At 41.8% G+C, this 21170-nt stretch overlaps 1 protein-coding gene across 4 annotated transcripts in view; it reads left to right on the plus strand.

The window, feature by feature from the left end:
* LOC115158574 (volume-regulated anion channel subunit LRRC8C) overlaps positions 1–21170 on the plus strand; it is a 100353-nt gene that overhangs the window by 27578 nt on the left and 51605 nt on the right. The window contains exons 2-6 of one of the 4 annotated variants that reach the window (XM_029707690.1): positions 5459–5601; positions 14469–14843; positions 15027–15625; positions 16034–16355; positions 20740–21102. In XM_029707690.1, the coding sequence (XP_029563550.1) occupies positions 5464–5601; positions 14469–14843; positions 15027–15625; positions 16034–16355; positions 20740–21102 (1797 nt within the window). In that variant the 5' untranslated portion in view covers positions 5459–5463. Of the gene's footprint in view, positions 1–5434; positions 5797–14468; positions 14853–15026; positions 15626–16033; positions 16356–20739; positions 21103–21170 lie in introns of those variants that run through there. The other 3 variants (XM_029707689.1, XM_029707693.1, XM_029707691.1) reach the window with 3 other exon arrangements.

Here is a 21170-nt window from a genome sequence, read left to right on the forward strand (position 1 = left end):
TCAATACAGGACTAAGATTGAATTGTACTACACCGGCTCTGATGCTCGTCAGATGTGGCAGGGCTCGCAAACCATTAAACTGCAAAGGGAAGCACAGCCGAGAGCTACCCAGTGACTCAAGCCTACCAGATGAGCTAAACTACTTCTATGCTCGCTTTGAGGAAAATAACACTGAAACATGCATGAGAGCACCAGCTGTTCCGGACAACTGTGTGATCACTCTCCGCAGCCGATGTGAGTAAGACCTGTAAACAGGTCAACATTCACAAGGCCGCAGGGCCAGATGGATTACCAGGACGTGTACTGCGAGCATGCGCTGACCCACTGGCAAGTGTCTTCACTGACATTTTCAACCTCTCTCTGTCCGAGTCTGTAATACCAACATATTTTAAGCAGACCACCATAGTCCCTGTGCCCACGAACACTAAGGTAACCTGCCTAAATGACTACCGACCTGTAGCACTCACGTCTGTAGCCATGAAGTGCTTTGAAAGGCTGGTCATGGCTCACATCAACGCCATTATCCCAGAAACCCTAGACTCCAATTTGCATACCGCCCTAACAGATCCACAGATGATGCAATATCTATTGCACTCCACACTGCCCTTTCCCACCTGGACAAAAGGAACACCTATGTGAGAATGCGATTCATTGACTACAGCTCAGCATTCAACACCATAGTGCCCTCAAAGCTCATCAATAAGCTAAGGACCCTGGGACTAAACACCTCCCTCTGCCTCTGGATCCTGGACTTCCTGACGGGCGGCCCCCAGGTGGTAAGGGTAGGTAACAACACATCCGCCACGCTGATCCTCAACACAGGGGCCCCTGAGGGGTGTATGCTCAGTCCCCTCCTGTACTCCCTGTTCACTCATGACTGCACGGCCAGTCACGACTCCAACACCATCATTAAGTTTGCCCATGACACAACAGTGGTAGGCCTGATCACTGACAACGACGAGACAGCCTATAGGGAGGAGGTCAGAGACCTGGTCATGTGGTGCCAGGACAACAACCTCTCCCTCAACATGGTCAAGACAAAGGAGATGATTGTGGACTACAGGAAAAAGAGGACCTAGCACGCCCCCATTCTCATTGACGGGGCTGTAGTGGAGCAGGTTGAGAGCTTCAAGTTCCCTGGTGTCCACATCACCAACAAACTAACATGATCCAAGCACACCAAGACAGTCGTGAAGAGGGCACGACAAAACCTATTCCCCCTGATGAGACAAAGTATTTGGCATGGGTCCTCATATGCTCAAAAGGTTCTACAGCTGCATGATCGAGAGCATCTTGACTGATTGGCATCACTGCCTGGTATGGCAACTGCTCAGCATCCGACCGCAAGGCACTACAGAGGGTAGTGCGTACGGCCCAGTACATCACTGGGGCAAAGCTTCCTACCGTCCAGGACCTCTATACCGGCGGTGTCAGAGGAAGGCCTTAAATATTTTCAAAGACTCCAGCCACCCTAGTCATAGACTGTTCTCTCTGTTACCTCACGGCAAGCGGTACCGTAGTACCAAGTTTAGGTCCAGGAGGCTTCTAAACAGCTTCTACCCCCAAGCCATAACTTCTGAACATCTAATCACATGGCTACCCAGACTATTTGCATTGCCCCCCCTCCCCCGTTCCAGGACCCTCCTGTATATAGTCTCGCTATTGTTATTTTACTGCTGCTCTTTAATTACTTGTTACTTTTTCTCTCTGTTTTTAAACTGCATTGTTGGTTAGGGGCTCGTAAGCAAGCATTTCACTAAGGTCTACACCTGTTGTATTTGGCGCATTTGACAAATAAAATTTGATTTGATCAACAACAAAAAAAAGTCAAATGGCAGCCAAGCATCGATGATCATGTCACCAGAATAAGACCCTCAATGTTTATTTGAAACGAGCATCTAGCTCATCACCTAGCACTTTCACCACCTTGTAAAGTTAATCATAACTTATTTCATCTTTAGCCTTATAAGACGTCTCGTAGTGGGAAGACCACACGTCATAACGTGACTCAAAGTTTACTTGGATATGATGGTTATTATATCAATATTTGCACATTAAAAGTATTTCCACTGACGTTTCTCGCATAATTAATTTCACCCACACAAAAAGATACTACCTTGTCTGGCTATTTTGTTTTGTCAACATTTGTAAAGTTTACCAAAATGTACTGTTTCCATCAGACATGTAATTAAAAAAAATGTATCTGTCATGTACTTTATTCGCATAAAACGATTGGATGGAAACAGAGTAAATTTGCTTTACTATCCAGTTTATTTATCCTATCTTTTGTTAAGATTATAGCTATCTTAATTTCAGTCAACTGCTCCTGCTTAGGTCAGGCTCCTTTTAACGTTAGGTTCTAACTTCATCCTTCTAGCCAGCTAGTTATAGCTAATGTTAGCTAGCTATCTGGCTAACAGTAGCTAGAGCCCTTGAACAAGCTAGCTAGTTAGCTAGCCACTTGACTGAAATATCACTATTTTTTGTTGTTGAGGGATGTCTGTTGACAAGGCAGGAGTCGATGGACATTTTTGCCAGCTTTGGCCTGGGCTGAGGTAGTTTGTTTCACGTCTTGGCCTGTGCCGTGGGCAGTTTTCAGTTGGTGAATGAATGCGCTGCTAACAATGCAAATCTGGGGGGTATCAGGAAAACATTTGTATTTGTATTTACTACGGATCCCCATTACTCTTCCTGGGTTCCAGCAAAATTAAGGCAGTTTATACAATTTTAAAAACATTACAATGCATTCACCGATTTCACAACAGACTGTGTGCCCTCAGGCCCCTACTCTATCACTACCACATATCTACAGTACTAAACCCAAGTGTATGTTTAGTGCGTATCGTGTGTGTGTATGCATGTGTCTGTGCCAATGTTTACGTTGGTTCACAGTTCCCGCTGTTCCATAAGGTGTTTTTATCTGTTTTTTTTATCTAATTTTACTGCTTTCGTCAGTTACTTGATGTGGAATAGAGTTCCTAGTCATGGCTCTATGTAGTACTGTGTGCCTCCCGTAGTCTGTTCTGGACTTGGGGACTGTGAAGAGACCTCTTATTGCATGTCTTGTGGGGTATGTATGGGTGTCCAAGCAGTAGTTTAGACAGACAGCTCGGTGCATTCAACATGTCAATACCTCTCATAAATAAAAGTAGTAATGAAGTCAATCACCTCCACTTTCAGCCAGGTGTAACGGTCGTCGTATATACTGGACCAAGGCGCAGTGGGTTGAGTGCTCATCTTAACTTTATTAGAACACGTAACAAACAAACAAAACGATCGCATGAACAGTGTTGCATGCTAACACACAGCAGTACAACAACAACTTCCCACAAAGGGACAGGTGAAAACAGGGCTACTTAAGTATGACTCTCAATCAGCAACAACGATGTACAGCTGTTCCTGATTGAGAGCCATACCAGGCCAACAAAGAAATACACAACATAGAAAAACATAGAAATACAAAACAAGAACATTACCCAAAAACCCCGGAACACACAAATCAAACACCCCTCTTACATAAATACATATCCCATTAAACCCTGAACCACATAAAACAAATACCCCCTGCCACGTCCTGACCAAACTACAATAACCAATAACCCCTTATACTGGTCAGGACGTGAAACCAGGAGAGATTGACATGCATATTATTAATATTAATTAGCTCTCTGTGTACATCCAAGGGCCAGCCTTGCTGCCCTGTTCTGAGCCAATTGAAATTTTCCTAAGTCCTTTTTTGTGGCACCTGACCACACGACTGAACAGTAGTCAAGGTGAGACAAACTAGGGCCTGTAGGACCTGCCTTGTTGATAGTGTTGTTAAGAAGGCAGAGCATAGCTTTATTATAGACAGACTTCTCCCCATCTTAGCTACTACTGCATCAATATGTTTTGACCATGACAGTTTACAATCTAGTGTTACTCCAAGCAGTTTAGTCATCTCAACTTGCTCAATTTCCACATTATTTATTACAAGATTTAGTTGAGGTTTAGGGTTTAGTGAGTGTTTTGTTCCAAATACAATGCTTTTAGTTTTAGAAACATTTAGGGCTAACTTATTCCTTGCCATCCACTCTGAAACTAACTGCAGCTCTTTGAGTGTTGCAGTCATTTCAGTCGCTGTTGTATAACGAGCATAACGGAATCATGATTCCATTCGTTCACAGAGGCAGGCGTAATTAGAACTCAGATCAATAATATTAGCGTTCTGACTGTTGATAAACGCTCAGAACACAATAATATGTGGGTAAACGATAATTAACTAAATAAAAAGGTGAGTAAATGCAATTTCACAAATAAAAGGGGCATAAATGGCGTTTACTCTTCCACTAAGTCCCTGGCTGCAACTACCAAACACTTGCTCTGCCTAATTTGTAGACATACTGTGTCAACTGTATTAAATTGTACCATTTTTCAATTACACAAATGAACACCCATCAAAATAAAGTTATTTATTCTCTTTCTTGTGATGTACAGTAAGTGTCGAGACTGTGTGTTAAATCTTAGACGAAGCTTTAGCGTTCTTATAGATTCAACTGAAAGCCAATGTATCCCATGAAACCCATTTCAGCCATTACCGGGGTGTTTTTGACAGATCATTACTTAAACATTTCCGAGGTCGTAACGTTAACGGGAAAAAACAACAGTCACAAGCAAAAGTATGAAAGTCGCAGGAGTAAAATGAAAGTAATCAATCCAGCGAGATTTAACTGACAACTGGATTTGGCACCCCTAAACACAGGAAAAGACAGATCCTCAGGTGGGCAAGGCATGCATGTTGCTTTTATCATGCCTCAGTTTATTGATACATCACACCAGTTTATTGAGTTTGGTTGTTGTACAGTCAAATCTTTAACGTTATCAAACTAGTCTGGAAGCTGGCCATATTTGTAACGAGTGGGATGAGAGTCGGGAAGCAAGTACAGGGAGAGAGTGATTTAAAAAATAAACAAAACACTACACAAGAAACTCAAACAACGCACCGACATGAAACAGAGTCAATAACACCTGATAAAAGAACCAAGGGGAGTGACAGATATAGGGAAGATAGTCAAGGAGGTGATGGAGTCCAGGTGAGTGTCATGAGGCGCTGGTGCGCTTGACGATGGTGACCGGTATGCGGGATAATCAGCAGCCTGATGACCTAGAGGTCAGAGAGGGAGTATACGTGACAATATTCAACATATAGGTCAGAATCCTCAAGGAAAGTGACAAGGGGATTTAAATGGAGGCTTAAAGGCAAAATCCTTAATTTGTTGAGAAAAAATCTGCCCTGCCACTTGGTTTGCTCCAAAGCAAAGGGATGAGGATGGAGAAATGTCACCGCACTTAAATTCATAAATGGAGCTATGGTTGTAATAACTGGCATGTAAGGACTAAACATATTTTTAAGCTATACATTGTTTATTTACAAATGCATTGTTTGCAAACAATCCCAATGTCAGCTCTGTCCCAGCAGGAGCCATGATTCCTGTGACGGAGTTCCGGCAGTTCTCAGAGCAGCAGCCACAGTTCCGGGTTCTGAAGCCCTGGTGGGATGTGTTCACAGACTACCTCTCTGTGGTCATGCTAATGATCGGAGTGTTCGGATGCACCCTACAGGTTAGTGCACAGACTACCTCTCTGTGGTCATGCTAATGATCGGAGTGTTCGGATGCACCCTACAGGTTAGTGCACAGACTACCTCTCTGTCATCATGTTCATGATCTGAGTGTTCAGATGCACCCTACAGGTTAGTGCACAGACTACCTCTCTGTGGTCATGCTAATGATCGGAGTGTTCGGATGCACCCTACAGGTCAGTAGCATCAGACAGCTTCAAAATCGCTTCCATAAAAGTATCTATGAACAAGCAATTGTTTCTATGAGGTGCATACACATTCTAAACATTTTGTAGCATAAGCCTATACCCAGAGGGCAGAACTGGTTGAAGTTATGTTATGTTTCAGATTTCTGGTTGTAATTATGTAATTTTAAGTTTTACTCTTGTAGTTCACATAGTCAGTCTTATGTTCTGTGTATAGTACAGTCATGTTTTTATAGCATATATTATGTTTACTTTATCTGCTAGTACCACCTAGATATAATTAGAGATATATTGAAATGCTTAAATCAAGTCTTTAAAGTGACATGCTGAATAACAGATATTAAAATAAATGGTAAATAAAAAGTAATTAGGGTGACAGCTCTAGACCTTTTATTGTGGCCTGTCCTGCAGTGGCAAACAAGCCAACGTTGGGTTCATGTTAATCTCACCCACCAGCTGGCTCTCTCTGGCGAGACATCTAGTATCAGATCGCCTCAGAACGGGACTTAAATGGCAGTCAATGGCAGGCACGGAGAAAACATCTGCAGGTTTTAATTGGCTGATCTTTCACTCCAGCACCATCTAGCACCTCCCCCTCTTTGTGGATTTCAATGTGCGAGCATAGCAAGTAATGTGCTAAACAAGGAAGTGAGTTCGGGAAATCAGAAAGTTTTTAAATATAAACTACACTGCTCAAAAAAATAAAGGGAACACTTAAACAACACAATGCAACTCCAAGTCAATCACACTTCAGTGAAATCAAACTGTCCACTTAGGAAGCAACACTGATTGACAATAAATTTCACATGCTGTTGTGCAAATGGAATAGACAACAGGTGGAAATTATAGGCAATTAGCAAGACATCCCCAATAAAGGAGTGGTTCTGCAAGTGGGGACCACAGACCACTTCTCAGTTCCTATGCTTCCTGGCTGATGTTTTGGTCACTTTTGAATGCTGGCGGTGCTTTCACTCTAGTGGTAGCATGAGACGGAGTCTACAACCCACACAAGTGGCTCAGGTAGTGCAGCTCATCCAGGATGGCACATCAATGCGAGCTGTGGCAAGAAGGTTTGCTGTGTCTGTCAGCGTAGTGTCCAGAGCATGGAAGCGCTACCAGGAGACAGGCCAGTACATCAGGAGACGTGGAGGAGGCCGTAGGAGGGCAACAACCCAGCAGCAGGACCGCTACCTCCGCCTTTGTGCAAGGAGGAGCAGGAGAAGCACTGCCAGAGCCCTGCAAAATGACCTCCAGCAGGCTACAAATGTGCATGCGTCTGCTCAAACGGTCAGAAACAGACTCCATGAGGATGGTATGAGGGCCCGACGTCCACAGGTGGGGGTTGTGCTTACAGCCCAACACCGTGCAGGACATTTGGCATTTGCCAGAGAACACCAAGATTGGCAAATTCGCCACTGGCGCCCTGTGCTCTTCACAGATGAAAGCAGGTTCACACTGAGCACGTGACAGACGTGACAGAGTCTGGAGCCGCCGTGGAGAACGTTCTGCTGCCTGCAACATCCTCCAGCATGACCGGTTTGGCGGTGGGTCAGTCATGGTGTGGGGTGGCATTTCTTTGGGGGGCCGCACAGCCCTCCATGTGCTCGCCAGAGGTAGCCTGACTGCCATTAGGTACCGAGACGAGATCCTCAGACCCCTTGTGAGACCATATGCTGGTGCGGTTGGCCCTGGGTTCCTCCTAATGCAAGACAATGCTCGACCTCATGTGGCTGGAGTGTGTCAGCAGTTCCTGCAAGAGGAAGACATTGATGCTATGGACTGGCCCGCCCGTTCCCCAGACCTGAATCCAATTGAGCACATCTGGGACATCATGTCTCGCTCCATCCACCAACACTACGTTGCACCACAGACTGTCCAGGAGTTGGCGGATGCTTTAGTCCAGGTCTGGGAGGAGATCCCTCAGGAGACCATCCGCCACCTCATCAGGAGCATGCCCAGGCATTGTAGGGAGGTCATACAGGCACGTGGAGGCCACACACACTACTGAGCCTCATTTTGACTTGTTTTAAGGACATTACATCAAAGTTGGATCAGCCTGTAGTGTGGTTTTCCACTTTAATTTTGAGTGTGACTCCAAATCCAGACCTCCATGGATTGATAAATTGGATTTCCATTGATTATTTTTGTGTGATTTTGTTGTCAGCACATTCAACTATGTAAAGAAAAAAGTATTTAATAAGATTATTTATTTCATTCAGATCTAGGATGTGTTGTTTAAGTGTTCCCTTTATTTTTTTTAGCAGTATATATATGCCCGAACTAAGAATTAATTGGGCACTGCAAAAATAAATTACGTCCCATCAATTCAAACCTGGGGAGGAGGTTAGGTTCATATAAGCAGCAGTCTGGCTGGAGTTTACCAGCGGAAAGGGAAGAAATTTCTGCACTCCACACAAACACACAGAAACACACACAGACTGCACCGCGCACCAAAAATGGCCCCCCCACCTGCCCCACCTCCTCTTCATAAACACATGGGGAACACATGGGAAACACACACTGCACCTCGCACCAAAAATGGCACCCCGCCTGCCCCACCCCCTCTTCATAAACAAATGTCATTTGTCCAAAATGGCACCCTATTCCCTATAGTGCACTGGTCAATAAGTAATGCAATAAATACAGAATAGGAGGCCATTTGTGATGTAGTCGTGATTCCAGCGGCCCATAACCTGTCACTTCTCTTCACCACTCTGACCAATTGGAGATGGTGGAGCTCGATCTGCTGATTCTGGGTTGCGTCCCAAATTAACCCTATTCCCTAAGTAGTGGCCTACTTTTGACCAGTGCCCATAGGGGCTCCATCTATATATAAACCCCTGTAGAGTAGGACAAATCATTTTTAGAGACCACCAAACACCATTGATAGGAACTTTGTTAGGGTAGAAATATCCCCCGTTGTCCCCTTAAGCTGAGGGGAAGGATCTCTACAAAAAGACAGAATGAGTGTTTAGAAAAGGTGCTTTCACTGTTTGTTAATTTTGGGCAATTTCAAAACAAGCCTGGCCTCAGAGCCACATGAAACATACTATATCTATTTCTGAGCACCTCAAAGACATATGATATGCACTAAAGTTTAGTTAGAAAACAATAGTAGGGAGGTTGGTCAGGGAGGATGAAAGGCCTATCAATTGAAAGGTTGCGTGTTCGAGCCACGTCAGGGAAAACTAGTATTTAAGCTTCCCCTAACCCTTATTCTAACTTTAACCCAATTCACCTAACCTGCTACGTAAATTATCTTAACCTTTGGTGTTTAGGAGAACTAATGACAATGTAAATTCTCGCCGAAACTCTCCTTTGTTGTTAAGACACAAGCAACCTGGTCTCAGAGAAAGACGTATAATACTATACGTTCTCCAAGATGTATGTTATATTAACTCATCCAATTCGTATGTTATTGTATGACTGGTTAAGACGTTTGAGACTATACGTCCTCTAATTCGTATGATATTGTACGATCACTATTCTATTCATAATGTAACCAAACGTAATATTTCATACTAAATGGAGGGAACAGATTCACTTACCACACACATCCTGCGAATTGCCCTGCGACCAGTGGTGGAAAAAGTACCTAATTGTCATACTTGAGTAAAAGTAAAGATTCCTTAATAGAAAATGACTCAAGTAAAAGTGAAAGTCACCCAGTAAAATCTTACTTGAGTAAAAGTAAAAAAGTATTTGGTTTTAAATATAGTTAAGTATCAAAAGTAAATGTAATTGCTGAAATATACTTAAGTATCAAAAGTATAAACTATTTTACATTTCTTATATTAAGCAAACCAGACAAAATGATTTGCAAGTCGCTCTGGATAAGAGCGTCTGCTAAATGACGTAAATGTAATGATTTTATTATATATTTTTTTATTTACTGTCAGCCAGGGGCACACTCCAACACTCAGACATAATTTACAAACACAGCATTCATGTTTAGTGAGTCCACCAGATCAGATGCACTAAGTATGACCAGGGAATTAGACTATTTTCCTGTCCTGCTAAGCATTCAAAATGTATGTATTTGGGTGTCAAGGAAAATGTATGGAGTAGAAAGTACATTATTTTCTTTGGAATGTAGTGGAGAAAAAGTAAAAGTTGACAAAAATATAAATAGTAAAGTAAAGTACAGATACTCAAAAAAATTACTTAAGCAGTACTTTAAAGTATTTTTACGTAAGTACATTACACCACTGCCTGGGACCAGGTTGTCAAAATGCCACCCATGTGATAACTTCCATTAGTTTATATTGGCGAACTGCAGCCTTCAAATAAGACAGTGTACTAGCTCTAATTAATACATTTCCTGCCTTTATGGGACTGTGTGTCTGAGTTTAGATTAGTGAAGGTTAACACTGGCTCTGCCAAAGGGACATTTTAACAGAGAGAAGCCAATGAATAGCTCTACACACTAGCTACCATATATAGGGAGAGAAGGAGGGAGGGCAGAGAGAGACAGAGCAGGAGAATGAGTGAGAGTAAGCGAGGGGAGAGTGAGAGGGAAAGGGATATAGATATAGAGCGTGAGAGAGAGAGAAAGCGAGCAAGAGGAGAGATTGAGAGAGAGAGCGAGAGAGTGTATATATAGAGAGAAATAATTCTGCTGCTCCTCTTTCCAGAGATTTTACTCAGCAGGTCTGACTGTGTTTCTCCTTTCCTGCCCTGTACTGCTGCAGCACAACCATGAGCCTAATTTCCTCTGTCCCATAAACCACATGTCACTGATCTGGATCTATGTAAAACCTTTCGAAGCTGAAGAAGAAAAAAATGATATTTTGTTTTTCTCACTGTAATTTCATCACCACAACGTGGCTCCATGATTCATCTATGATTTCAATAGAAAAAAATATCTATATGTTTTAAGTGTTATAAAAGATGCAATGGCAGGTCAAAGCATAACAAATTATTTTTTTGGTACAGTATTGCATTGCATTAGGTTTAGTGTCTCCCTCTTCAGTCTGCGGTTGGCTAAAGCACTAATTGGTTATTTCCTGTCTCAGTCACATCTCTACCAGTGACGTCAGAGCAGAAAATGAGACATGGCCTGGTTTCCTGATAACAATGGAACTTAGGCTTACGAGTGTTTTAACGATGCATCATTCCTACAACAGCTGAAGATGTAACATGCGTTTCCCAAACACCACGTAGAGAGAACATTCGCTAAATGTGTCGTTAGACCATGTGTCGATACTGATAAGATCAAAAGAAAAGCAGCGCTGCTCTCGGATCAGCTTTCATTCAAATTTGACCATAGAGAATTATCATTAGAATTACGCCACAATACTGATGACGGATCAGCTCCTAGAGATATTACCACATATGGCTTCAAATATTGAGGCGGCTTATAATGCTTACCCAATAAGAATGCGCTAAATTACCGATCGGGGACATCCTCGTGCACATGTTACACATGCAATACACTGAGTCATAAATTACAGACAGTAGCCTATTGTCAAAATAGAACTCAATTGATTGAACATACTGTAGAATTTATTTCAATATGATTGAAATATACTGCTCAAAAAAATAAAGGGAACACTTAAACAACACATCCTAGATCTGAATGAAATAAATAATCTTATTAAATACTTTTTTCTTTACATAGTTGAATGTGCTGACAACAAAATCACACAAAAATAATCAATGGAAATCCAATTTATCAACCCATGGAGGTCTGGATTTGGAGTCACACTCAAAATTAAAGTGGAAAACCACACTACAGGCTGATCCAACTTTGATGTAATGTCCTTAAAACAAGTCAAAATGAGGCTCAGTAGTGTGTGGCCTCTACGTGCCTGTATGACCTCGCTACAACGCCTGGGCATGCTCCTGATGAGGTGGCGTATGGTCTCCTGAGGGATCTCCTCCCAGACCTGGACTAAAGCACCCGCCAACTCCTGGACAGTCTGTGGTGCAACGTGGCGTTGGTGAATGGAGCGAGACATGATGTCCCAGATGTGCTCAATTGGATTCAGGTCTGGGGAACGGGCGGGCCAGTCCATAGCGTCAATGCCTTCCTCTTGCAGGAACTGCTGACACACTCCAGCCACATGAGGTCTAGCATTGTCTTGCATTAGGAAGAACCCAGGGCCAACTGCACCAGCATATGGTCTCACAAGGGGTCTGAGGATCTCATCTCGGTACCTAATGGCAGTCAGGCTACCTCTGGCGAGCACATGGAGGGCTGTGCGGCCCCCCAAAGAAATGCCACCCTACACCATGACTGACCCACCGCCAAACCGGTCATGCTGGAGGATGTTGCAGGCAGCAGAACGTTCTCCACGGCATCTCCAGACTCTGTCACGTCTGTCACGTGCTCAGTGTGAACCTGCTTTCATCTGTGAAGAGCACAGGGCGCCAGTGGCGAATTTGCCAATCTTGGTGTTCTCTGGCAAATGCCAAATGTCCTGCACGGTGTTGGGCTGTAAGCACAACCCCCACCTGTGGACGTCGGTCCCTCATACCATCCTCATGGAGTCTGTTTCTGACCGTTTGAGCAGACACATGCACATTTGTGGCCTGCTGGAGGTAATTTTGCAGGGCTCTGGCAGTGCTTCTCCTGCTCCTCCTTGCACAAAGGCGGAGGTAGCGGACCTGCTGCTGGGTTGTTGCCCTCCTACGGCCTCCTCCACGTCTCCTGATGTACTGGCCTGTCTCCTGGTAGCGCTTCCATGCTCTGGACACTACGCTGACAGACACAGCAAACCTTCTTGCCACAGCTCACGTTGATGTGCCATCCTGGATGAGCTGCACTACCTGAGCCACTTGTGTGGGTTGTAGACTCCGTCTCATGCTACCACTAGAGTGAAAGCACCGCCAGCATTCAAAAGTGACCAAAACATCAGCCAGGAAGCATAGGAACTGAGAATTGGTCTGTGGTCCCCACCTGCAGAACCACTCCTTTATTGGGGGTGTCTTGCTAATTGCCTATAATTTCCACCTGTTGTCTATTCCATTTGCACAACAGCATGTGAAATTTATTGTCAATCAGTGTTGCTTCCTAAGTGGACAGTTTGATTTCACAGAAGTGTGATTGACTTGGAGTTACATTGTGTTGTTTAAGGGTTCCCTTTATTTTTTTGAGCAGTGTATATAGGCCCATGTAATCTATTTATCTTCCTCTATGGGATTGGTGTCCCCTCCACAGGACGGTTGAGCTAACGTAGGCTAATGTGATTATTATGAGGTTGTAAGTAACAAGAACATTTCCCAGGACATAGACATATCTGATATGGGTAGAAAGCTTAAATTAGTGTTAATCTAACTGCACTGTCTAATTTACAGCAGCTATTACAGTGAAAGAATACCATGCAATTGTTTGAGGCGAGTGCATAGTTATGATATTGAAAATGTATTAATAAACCAATTAGGCACATTTGGGCAGTCTAGATACAACATTTTGAACAGAAATTCAATGGTTCATTGAATCAGTCGAAAACGTTTCACATACACTGCTCCCATCTAGTGGCCAAAATCTAAATTGCGCCTAACCTGGACTAGTACATTATGGCCTTTCTCTTGCATTTCAAAATGATGGGACAAAATAAATATAAAAACACATGTATTATCTTTCACCAGATCTAGTGTGTTATATTCTCCTACATTAATTTCACATTTCCTCAAACTTCAAAGCATTTCCTTTCAAATGGTATCAAGAATATATATATCCTTGCTTCAGGTCCTGAGCTACAGGTAGTTAGATTTGGGTACATGTATGTCATTTTAGACGAAAATTTAAAAAAGGGGTCCGATCCTTATTTATTCCAGTCATCTAGGCTTTCATTTGAAGCATAGTTGTATCCTTCATTTGGTTATAATTGAAGTAATCAGCATCATTTTCAGACAGATAGGATCAAGATGTTTATGTTTACCGGAGATCTTCTGTGAATAAAGTGACAAAAAAAGCATCTAACAATGCACTTAGCTGTAAATAACAAGTGTTTTCAAGTGCAACTTTAGTAACTATGGTTTTGGGAAACAGCTCAGAGGTTTAATTATCCTCCGACAAAAGGTTCAGTGATAATACAAACAACGGGGGGAATATCTGGTTTCCCAAAAGTTCAGGCCAGATTATCAGATATTCCCCCCGTTGTTTGTATTATCACTGAATCTAACTAACTTAATGTAATAGACTAGTTTCAAGTTCCAAGTTTTGATGTTGCTGTGTTGCTAGCTTGATTCTTCACAGAAAACCGGGAACATTCACAGAACTTTAGCTAAGGTTCCCATTAAGTTTTAGTTAGGGGTTTATCTAACATTAGGATGATAACATCCCAATAACATTCAAGGAATGTTTTTGATAACAAGATGTATTTTTCATTCAGATAAAAAAAAAATGAAGTAACATCTGTAACAACATCTGTAACAAGCACCATAGAACATTCCCCAAACATGCTCATTAGGTTTCGAGGTAATGTAATAACACAATGCACCAGTAATGTTTTAGAACATACTGCTGCATCAAAATGTGAGAGCAACTTTCTGTCGACATCAGTCAAATGTTTTATACAAACATTGTATAATCATCAGCACAACTGGACAGTTTTGTGTTATGAGAACATTTGTCTTGACCTAACGAATGTTCTAAGAACTTTCACAGAAACAATTTTGGTTTGCGGAGTTATTGTTTGTTCTTTGTTTTCTTTCAGGTGAGGCAGGACAAAATAATCTGCCTTCCCCAAAAAATGACCATGTACAACCAAACAATACTCTTACCAAATAAAACTGCTGTGCAGCCAGATGTCCCTGAGATGATGGGCCGGAAAACGAACCTGGACTTCCAGCAGTATAGCTTCATCAACCAGATGTGCTATGAGAAAGCTCTGCACTGGTACGCCAAGTACTTCCCTTACCTAGTCCTCATACACACCCTCATCTTCATGGTGTGTAGCAATTTCTGGTTCAAGTTCCCAGGTTCCAGCTCTAAGATAGAGCATTTCATCTCCATCTTGGGAAAGTGCTTCGACTCCCCCTGGACTACCAGAGCTCTGTCCGAGGTATCTGGAGAGAACCCAGAGGAGAAGGTATTGTTGGTATGTGTTTGTATGTACTGTATTTATGTATGTATTTACTGTGTGTGGGTGTGTGAATGCGTAAAATTATGTTTTGTCCAGGACTAGGCTCAATCTATATCCCGGAAAACAGCCCTATATTGTATATATTTGAAATAAAATGCATTAATCCATTCATTCATGAATTAATTCAAGGACACCAAGAAGAGTAGAGCGATCCTCAATGTGTCTGAAGAGGGGAACCTGGACAACCTGGAGAAGACCCAGTCCCTCAAATCCGTCCCAGAGAAGATCGTAGTGGACAAGCCCACAGCCAGCGCCCTGGATAAGAAGGAAGGAGAACAGGCCAAAGCTCTATTTGAGAAGGTGAAGAAGTTCCGCCTGCACGTCGAAGAGGGGGACATCCTCTATGTTATGTATGTTCGCCAGACTGTTCTCAAAGTGTTCAAGTTCCTCCTCATCATCGCGTATAACAGTGCTTTAGTCTCTGAGGTGCAGATCACAGTGAAGTGCAGTGTGGACATACAGGACATGACGGGATATAAGCATTTCTCCTGTAATCACACCATGGCCCACCTGTTCTCAAAGTTGTCGTACTGTTACCTGTGCTTCGTGGCTGTGTACGGATTCACCTGCCTCTACACTTCCTACTGGCTCTTCTACCGCTCACTGAAGGAGTACTCCTTTGAATACGTGCGGCAAGAAACGGGAATCGATGACATCCCAGACGTGAAGAATGACTTTGCCTTCATGCTGCACATGATCGACCAGTATGATCCACTGTATTCCAAGAGGTGTGAAACTTTTTCTTAAATTAGACAATTGTAAATTCTTTCAAGTGATTCAGCTCTTTGTTCTTATTGATAAGTATGTAATGCCTCCAATTGTAAAACAAACCATTCATCTGCCAATGTATGGCTGCCCTCTGCTCCAACCCTTCGAAGGGGTTATTGTGTTACTATTTTCCTTTAGTTTATTTAGCACATTTTACAAATGTACTTTTTAAATACTCTGCATTGTTGGTTAAGGGCTTGTAAGTAAGCATTTCATGGTAAGGTCTACACTTGTTTTATTCAGAGCATGTGACAAATATAATTTTGATTTGAATAAAGTAGAAGACAAGTTTCCATTGCACATCCTTTTACATCGTTTTTTGGACAATAAAGTAATCTTCTTATTCTCTCTTTCTGTCTCTCTCTCAGGTTCGCAGTGTTCCTGTCTGAGGTCAGCGAGAACAAACTGAAACAGCTGAACCTGAACCATGAATGGACGCCAGAGAAGCTGCGTCAGAGACTGCTGACCAACTACAACGACAGACTGGAGCTGCAGCTGTTCATGCTGTCTGGGCTCCCGGACACCATCTTTGAGGTGACTGAGCTCCAGTCCCTGAAGCTAGAGATCATCAACAATGTAACCATCCCAGCTTCCATCACCCAGCTGGAAAACCTCCAGGAGCTGTCTCTGTATCAGTGTTCCTTAAAGATCCACACCACAGCCACTTCCTTCCTCAAGGAGAAACTCAAGGTATGCCATTCTGGTAGTCTTTTGGTGTGGCATGTTTTTTTTATGTCTCTTGACTTTGTATTCTGTATTCTGTTTTTGTCTCCTACAGTATGTGGGTCAGCATTCCGGGCTCAAACCACCCAGTTTATAATGTAGTACCGTAATTTCCGGACTATTAAGTGCACCTGAATATAAGCTGCACCCACTGAATATAAAAAATATATTATTTTTAACATAAATAAGCCGCGCATGTCTATAAGCCGCAGGTGCCTACCGGTACATTGAAACAAATGAACTTTACACAGGCTTTAACGAAACACGGCTTGTAACAAAAATAAATAGGCTTTAACGAAACACGGCTTGTAACAAAAATAAATAGACTTTAACGAAACACGGCTTGTAACAAAAAATAAAAAATAGCAGTAAGCTTTAGTTGTCTTTTTGCACTGAGTCAATTCCTCACGCTGCTGTTTCCAACGTCTTATCATCGACTCATTAAGACCAAGCTCCCGTGCAGCAGCTCTATTTCCTTTTCCAACAGCCAGATCAATCGCCTTCAACTTGAAAGCTGCATCATATGCATTTCTCCGTGTCTTTGCCATGATGAGGGTGACAAAATGACTACCGTAATCAGAATGATGGGAAGTTTGAGAGCGCTCGATTTAATCTAAACAGTAAACAAAAAAGTTGTTTGACCTTAACCCGTTCGGCAATTTCATTGGTCTAATGAAAGCTTCTTGCCGCCCAAAAACGTCACAGAATGTGTTAATTTGGAGAAAAAAAAAATTGAAAGCGGGAAAAATCCATATATTAGCCGCGTCATTGTTTAAGCTTCAAAGCCTGGGAAAATAGTTGCGGCTTATAGTCCGGAATTTACGGTATATACTATAGTAATTACTGTAGTGTTTTGCGGACTGTAGTGTTTTTGATGACATTACTGTAGTATTTACTGTAGTGTTTTTGGAGTCAAGTATTGTTATGAACCCAATAACTAGCCTATGGATATTGATGCACTCGCTTTGTCTAGAGGTCCTAGGCCTAGTTACAGAGTCTTCAAAAGTTATTCACACCCCTTGTCATTTTCCACATTTTGTTGTGCTACAAAGTGGGATTAAAATGTATTTAATTGTCATATTTTGTCAACGGTCTATACGAAATAAGTGATAGAAGAAAAATTCTAACAATTTGTAAAAAAAAAAGTTAACATTTGCCCATTATTCTTTTCAAAATTCAAACTCTGACAAAATGGTTGTTGATCATTGTTAGTCAACCACTTTCAGGTCTTGCCATTGATTTGTAAGCAGATGTAAGTCAAAACTGTAACTCGGCCACTGATGAACATTCACTGTCTTCTTAGTAAGCAACTACAGTGTAGATTTGGCCTTGTGTTTTAGGTTATTGTCCTGCGAAAGGTCAATTAATCTCCCAGTGTCTGGTGGAAAGAAGACTGAACCAGGTTTTCCTTTATGATTTTGCCTGTGCTTAGCTCCATTCTGTTTTTTTTATCCTGAAAATCTCCCCAGTCTTTAACGATTACAAGCATACCCATAACATGATGCAGCCACCGCTATGCTTGAAAACATGGAGATTGGTACTCAGTAATGTCTTGCATTGGATTTGCCCCAAACATAACACTTTGTATTCAGCACAAAAACTGAATTGCTTTGCCACATTTTTTGCAGTATTACTTTAGTGCCTTGTTGCAAACAGGATGCATGTTTTGGAACATTTGTATTGTGTACAGGCTTACTTCTTTTCACTCTGTCAATTCGATTCGTATTGTGGAGTAACTACAATGTTGTTGAACTATTCTCAGTTTTCTCCTATCACAGCCATTAACCTCTCTAGGGGTGTGGGACGGTAGCGTCCCACCTGGCCAACATCCGGTGAAATTGCAGAGCGCCAAATTCAAATTAAATGACTATAAATATTTCACTTTCATGAAATCACAAGTGTAATACATCAAAATAAAGCTTAACTTGTTGTTAATCCAGCCGCCATGTCAGATTTCAAAAAGGCTTTACGGTGAAAGCAAACCATGTTGTTATCTGAGGACAGCGCTCAGCACACAAAACATTACATACAGTTACCAGCCAAGTAGATTAGTCACAAAAGTCAGAAATAGCATGAAAATTAATCACTTACCTTTGATGATCTTTGTATGGTTGCACTCACAAGACTCCCAGTTACACAATAAATGTTTGTTTTGTTCAATAAAGTCCCTCTTTATATCCAAAAACCTCCATTTTGTTCAGTAATCCAATGGCTCAATTGCGGTCACAAGAGGCAGAAGAAAATTCCAAATAATATCCGTAAAGTTTGTAGAAACATGTCAAACAATGTTTATAATCAATCCTCAGGTTGTTTTTTAGCCTAAATAATCAATAATAATTAAACCGGACAATAGCGTCGTCAATATAAAAGAAAAACAAGAAAGGCGCACTCTCGGTCGCTCGCAGGAAAGAGCTCTGGGGACATCCCACTATCCACTGACTCAAAGTTGTCATTCTCCCTCATTTTTCAGAATAAAAGCCTGAAACAATGTCTAAAGACTGTTCACAACTAGTGGAAGCCATAGGGAATGGAATCTGGGTCCTATCCCTGTAAATGGTGGATAGGCTTTCATTGGAAAATCAGCCATTTTAAAATAATGGCACTTCCTGGATGGATTTTCCTCAGGTTTTTGCCTGCCATTTCAGTTATGTTATATTCACAGACATTATTTTAACAGTTTTAGAACTTTGGAGTGTTTTTTATCCAAAATATGCATAATTATATGCATATCCTAGCCTCTGGACCTGAGTAGCAGGCAGTTTACTTTGGGCACACTTTTCATCCAGAGGTGAAAATAGTGCCCCCTACCCTAGTGAGGTTAAACTCTGTAACCGTTTTAAAGTCACCATTGAGTGGTTTCCTTCCTCTCCGGCAACTCAGTAAGAAGGACGCCTATATCTTTGTAGTGACTGGAGGTATTGATACACCTATCTAGCAATAGGTGCCCTTTTTTGCGAGGCATTGGAAAACCTGGCTGGTCTTTGTGGTTGAATCTGTGTTTGAAATTCACTGCTTGACTGAGGGAACTTACAGATAATTGTAAGTGTGGGGTACAGAGATGAGGTAGTCATTAAAAAAAATCATGTTAAACGCTATTATTGCCATGCAACTTATTTTGTGACTTGTTAAGCACATTTTTACTCATGAACTTATTAAGGCTTTCCATAGCAAAGGGGGTATATACTTATTGACTCAAGACATTTCATCTTTTCATTTTTCATTAATTTGTAAAAAAAAAAAGTTAAACATAATTTCAATTTATGGGGTATTGTGTGTATTCCAGTGACCAAAACATCTTAATTTAATCAAGTTCATATTCAGGCTGTAACACAACAAAATGTGAAAAGTCAAGGGGTGTGAATACTTTCTGAAGGCACTGTACATGGTCTGTAACCTGAAGGAATGTGTGCATCTATGTGAGTAATTAGCGTATGTGCCTCGGTGTTGAATGTACACTACCGTTCAAGAGTTTTGGGTCACATAGAAATGTTCTTGTTTTTGAAAGAAAATCTTCTTTTTTTTGTCCATTAAAATTACATCATATTGATCAGAAATACAGTGTAGACATTGTTAATGTTGTAAATGACTATTGTAGCTGTAAACTGCAGATTTTTTATGGAATATCTACATAGGCATACAGAGGTCCATTATCAGCAACCCTCAATTCTGTGTTCCAATGGCACGTTGTGTTAGCTAATCCTAGTTATTCATTTTAAAAGGTTAATTGATCATTAGAAATCCATTTTGCAATTATGTTAGTACAGTTGAAAACTGTTCTGATTAAATAAGCAATAAAACTTCTTTAGACTAGTTGAGTATCTGGAGCATCAGCATTTGTGGGTTCGATTGCAGGCTCAAAATGTCCAGAAACAAAGATTTTTCTTCTGAAACTTGTCAGTCGATTCTTGTTCTGAGAAATGAAGGTGCGAGAAATTGCCAAGAAACTGAAGATCTCGTACAACGCTCTGTACTACCATCACAGAACAGCGCAAACTGGGTCTAACCAGAATAGAAAGAGGAGTGGGAGGCCCCGGTGCACCACTGAGCAAGAGGACAAGTACATTAGAGTGTCTAGTTTGAGAAACAGATGCCTCACAAGTCCTCAAATGGCAGCTTCATTAAATAGTACCCGCAAAACACCAGTCTCAACGTCAACAGTGAAGAGGCGACTCCGGGTTACTTTTAAAATTCAACATTTGTGTACAATTTCTACTTAAAATATCAAAGGGACTCAAAAGGCACTCATTTTATTGGAACAACCCATGTGTATTTTGTCTGCTGTTGTTGTTGACATTTCATTTCCATGCAGGGATTAATGAAGTATCTATATATCTATCTATCTCTATCTAAGGTGCTCAGGGTGAAGTTTGATGACAGCAGGGAGCTGCCTCATTGGCTGTACCACCTGCGGAATCTAGAGGAGCTCTACCTCATTGGCTCACTGAGTCCTGACGCTTCGAAGAATGTGGGTCTGGAGTCCCTGAGGGAGCTGAAGCATCTGAAGACCCTCTCGATTAAAAGTAACTTTACAAAGATCCCCCAGTCCATTGTGGACGTGTCCAGCCACCTGCAGAGGCTGTACATCTACAATGACTGCACCAAGCTGGTGATGCTCAACAACCTGAAGAAAATGGTGAACTTGACTGAATTGGAGCTGGTGCACTGTGACCTGGAACGCATCCCACATGCTATCTTTAGCCTCACAAATCTACAGGTATGATATACCATACTATGACTGCCTGATATGATCGTCTACAGTGTCTAAAAACTCTGAGTAGTCGG

This window comes from Salmo trutta, chromosome 22 (genome assembly GCF_901001165.1).
Source record: "Salmo trutta chromosome 22, fSalTru1.1, whole genome shotgun sequence".
Lineage (NCBI taxonomy): Eukaryota > Metazoa > Chordata > Actinopteri > Salmoniformes > Salmonidae > Salmo > Salmo trutta.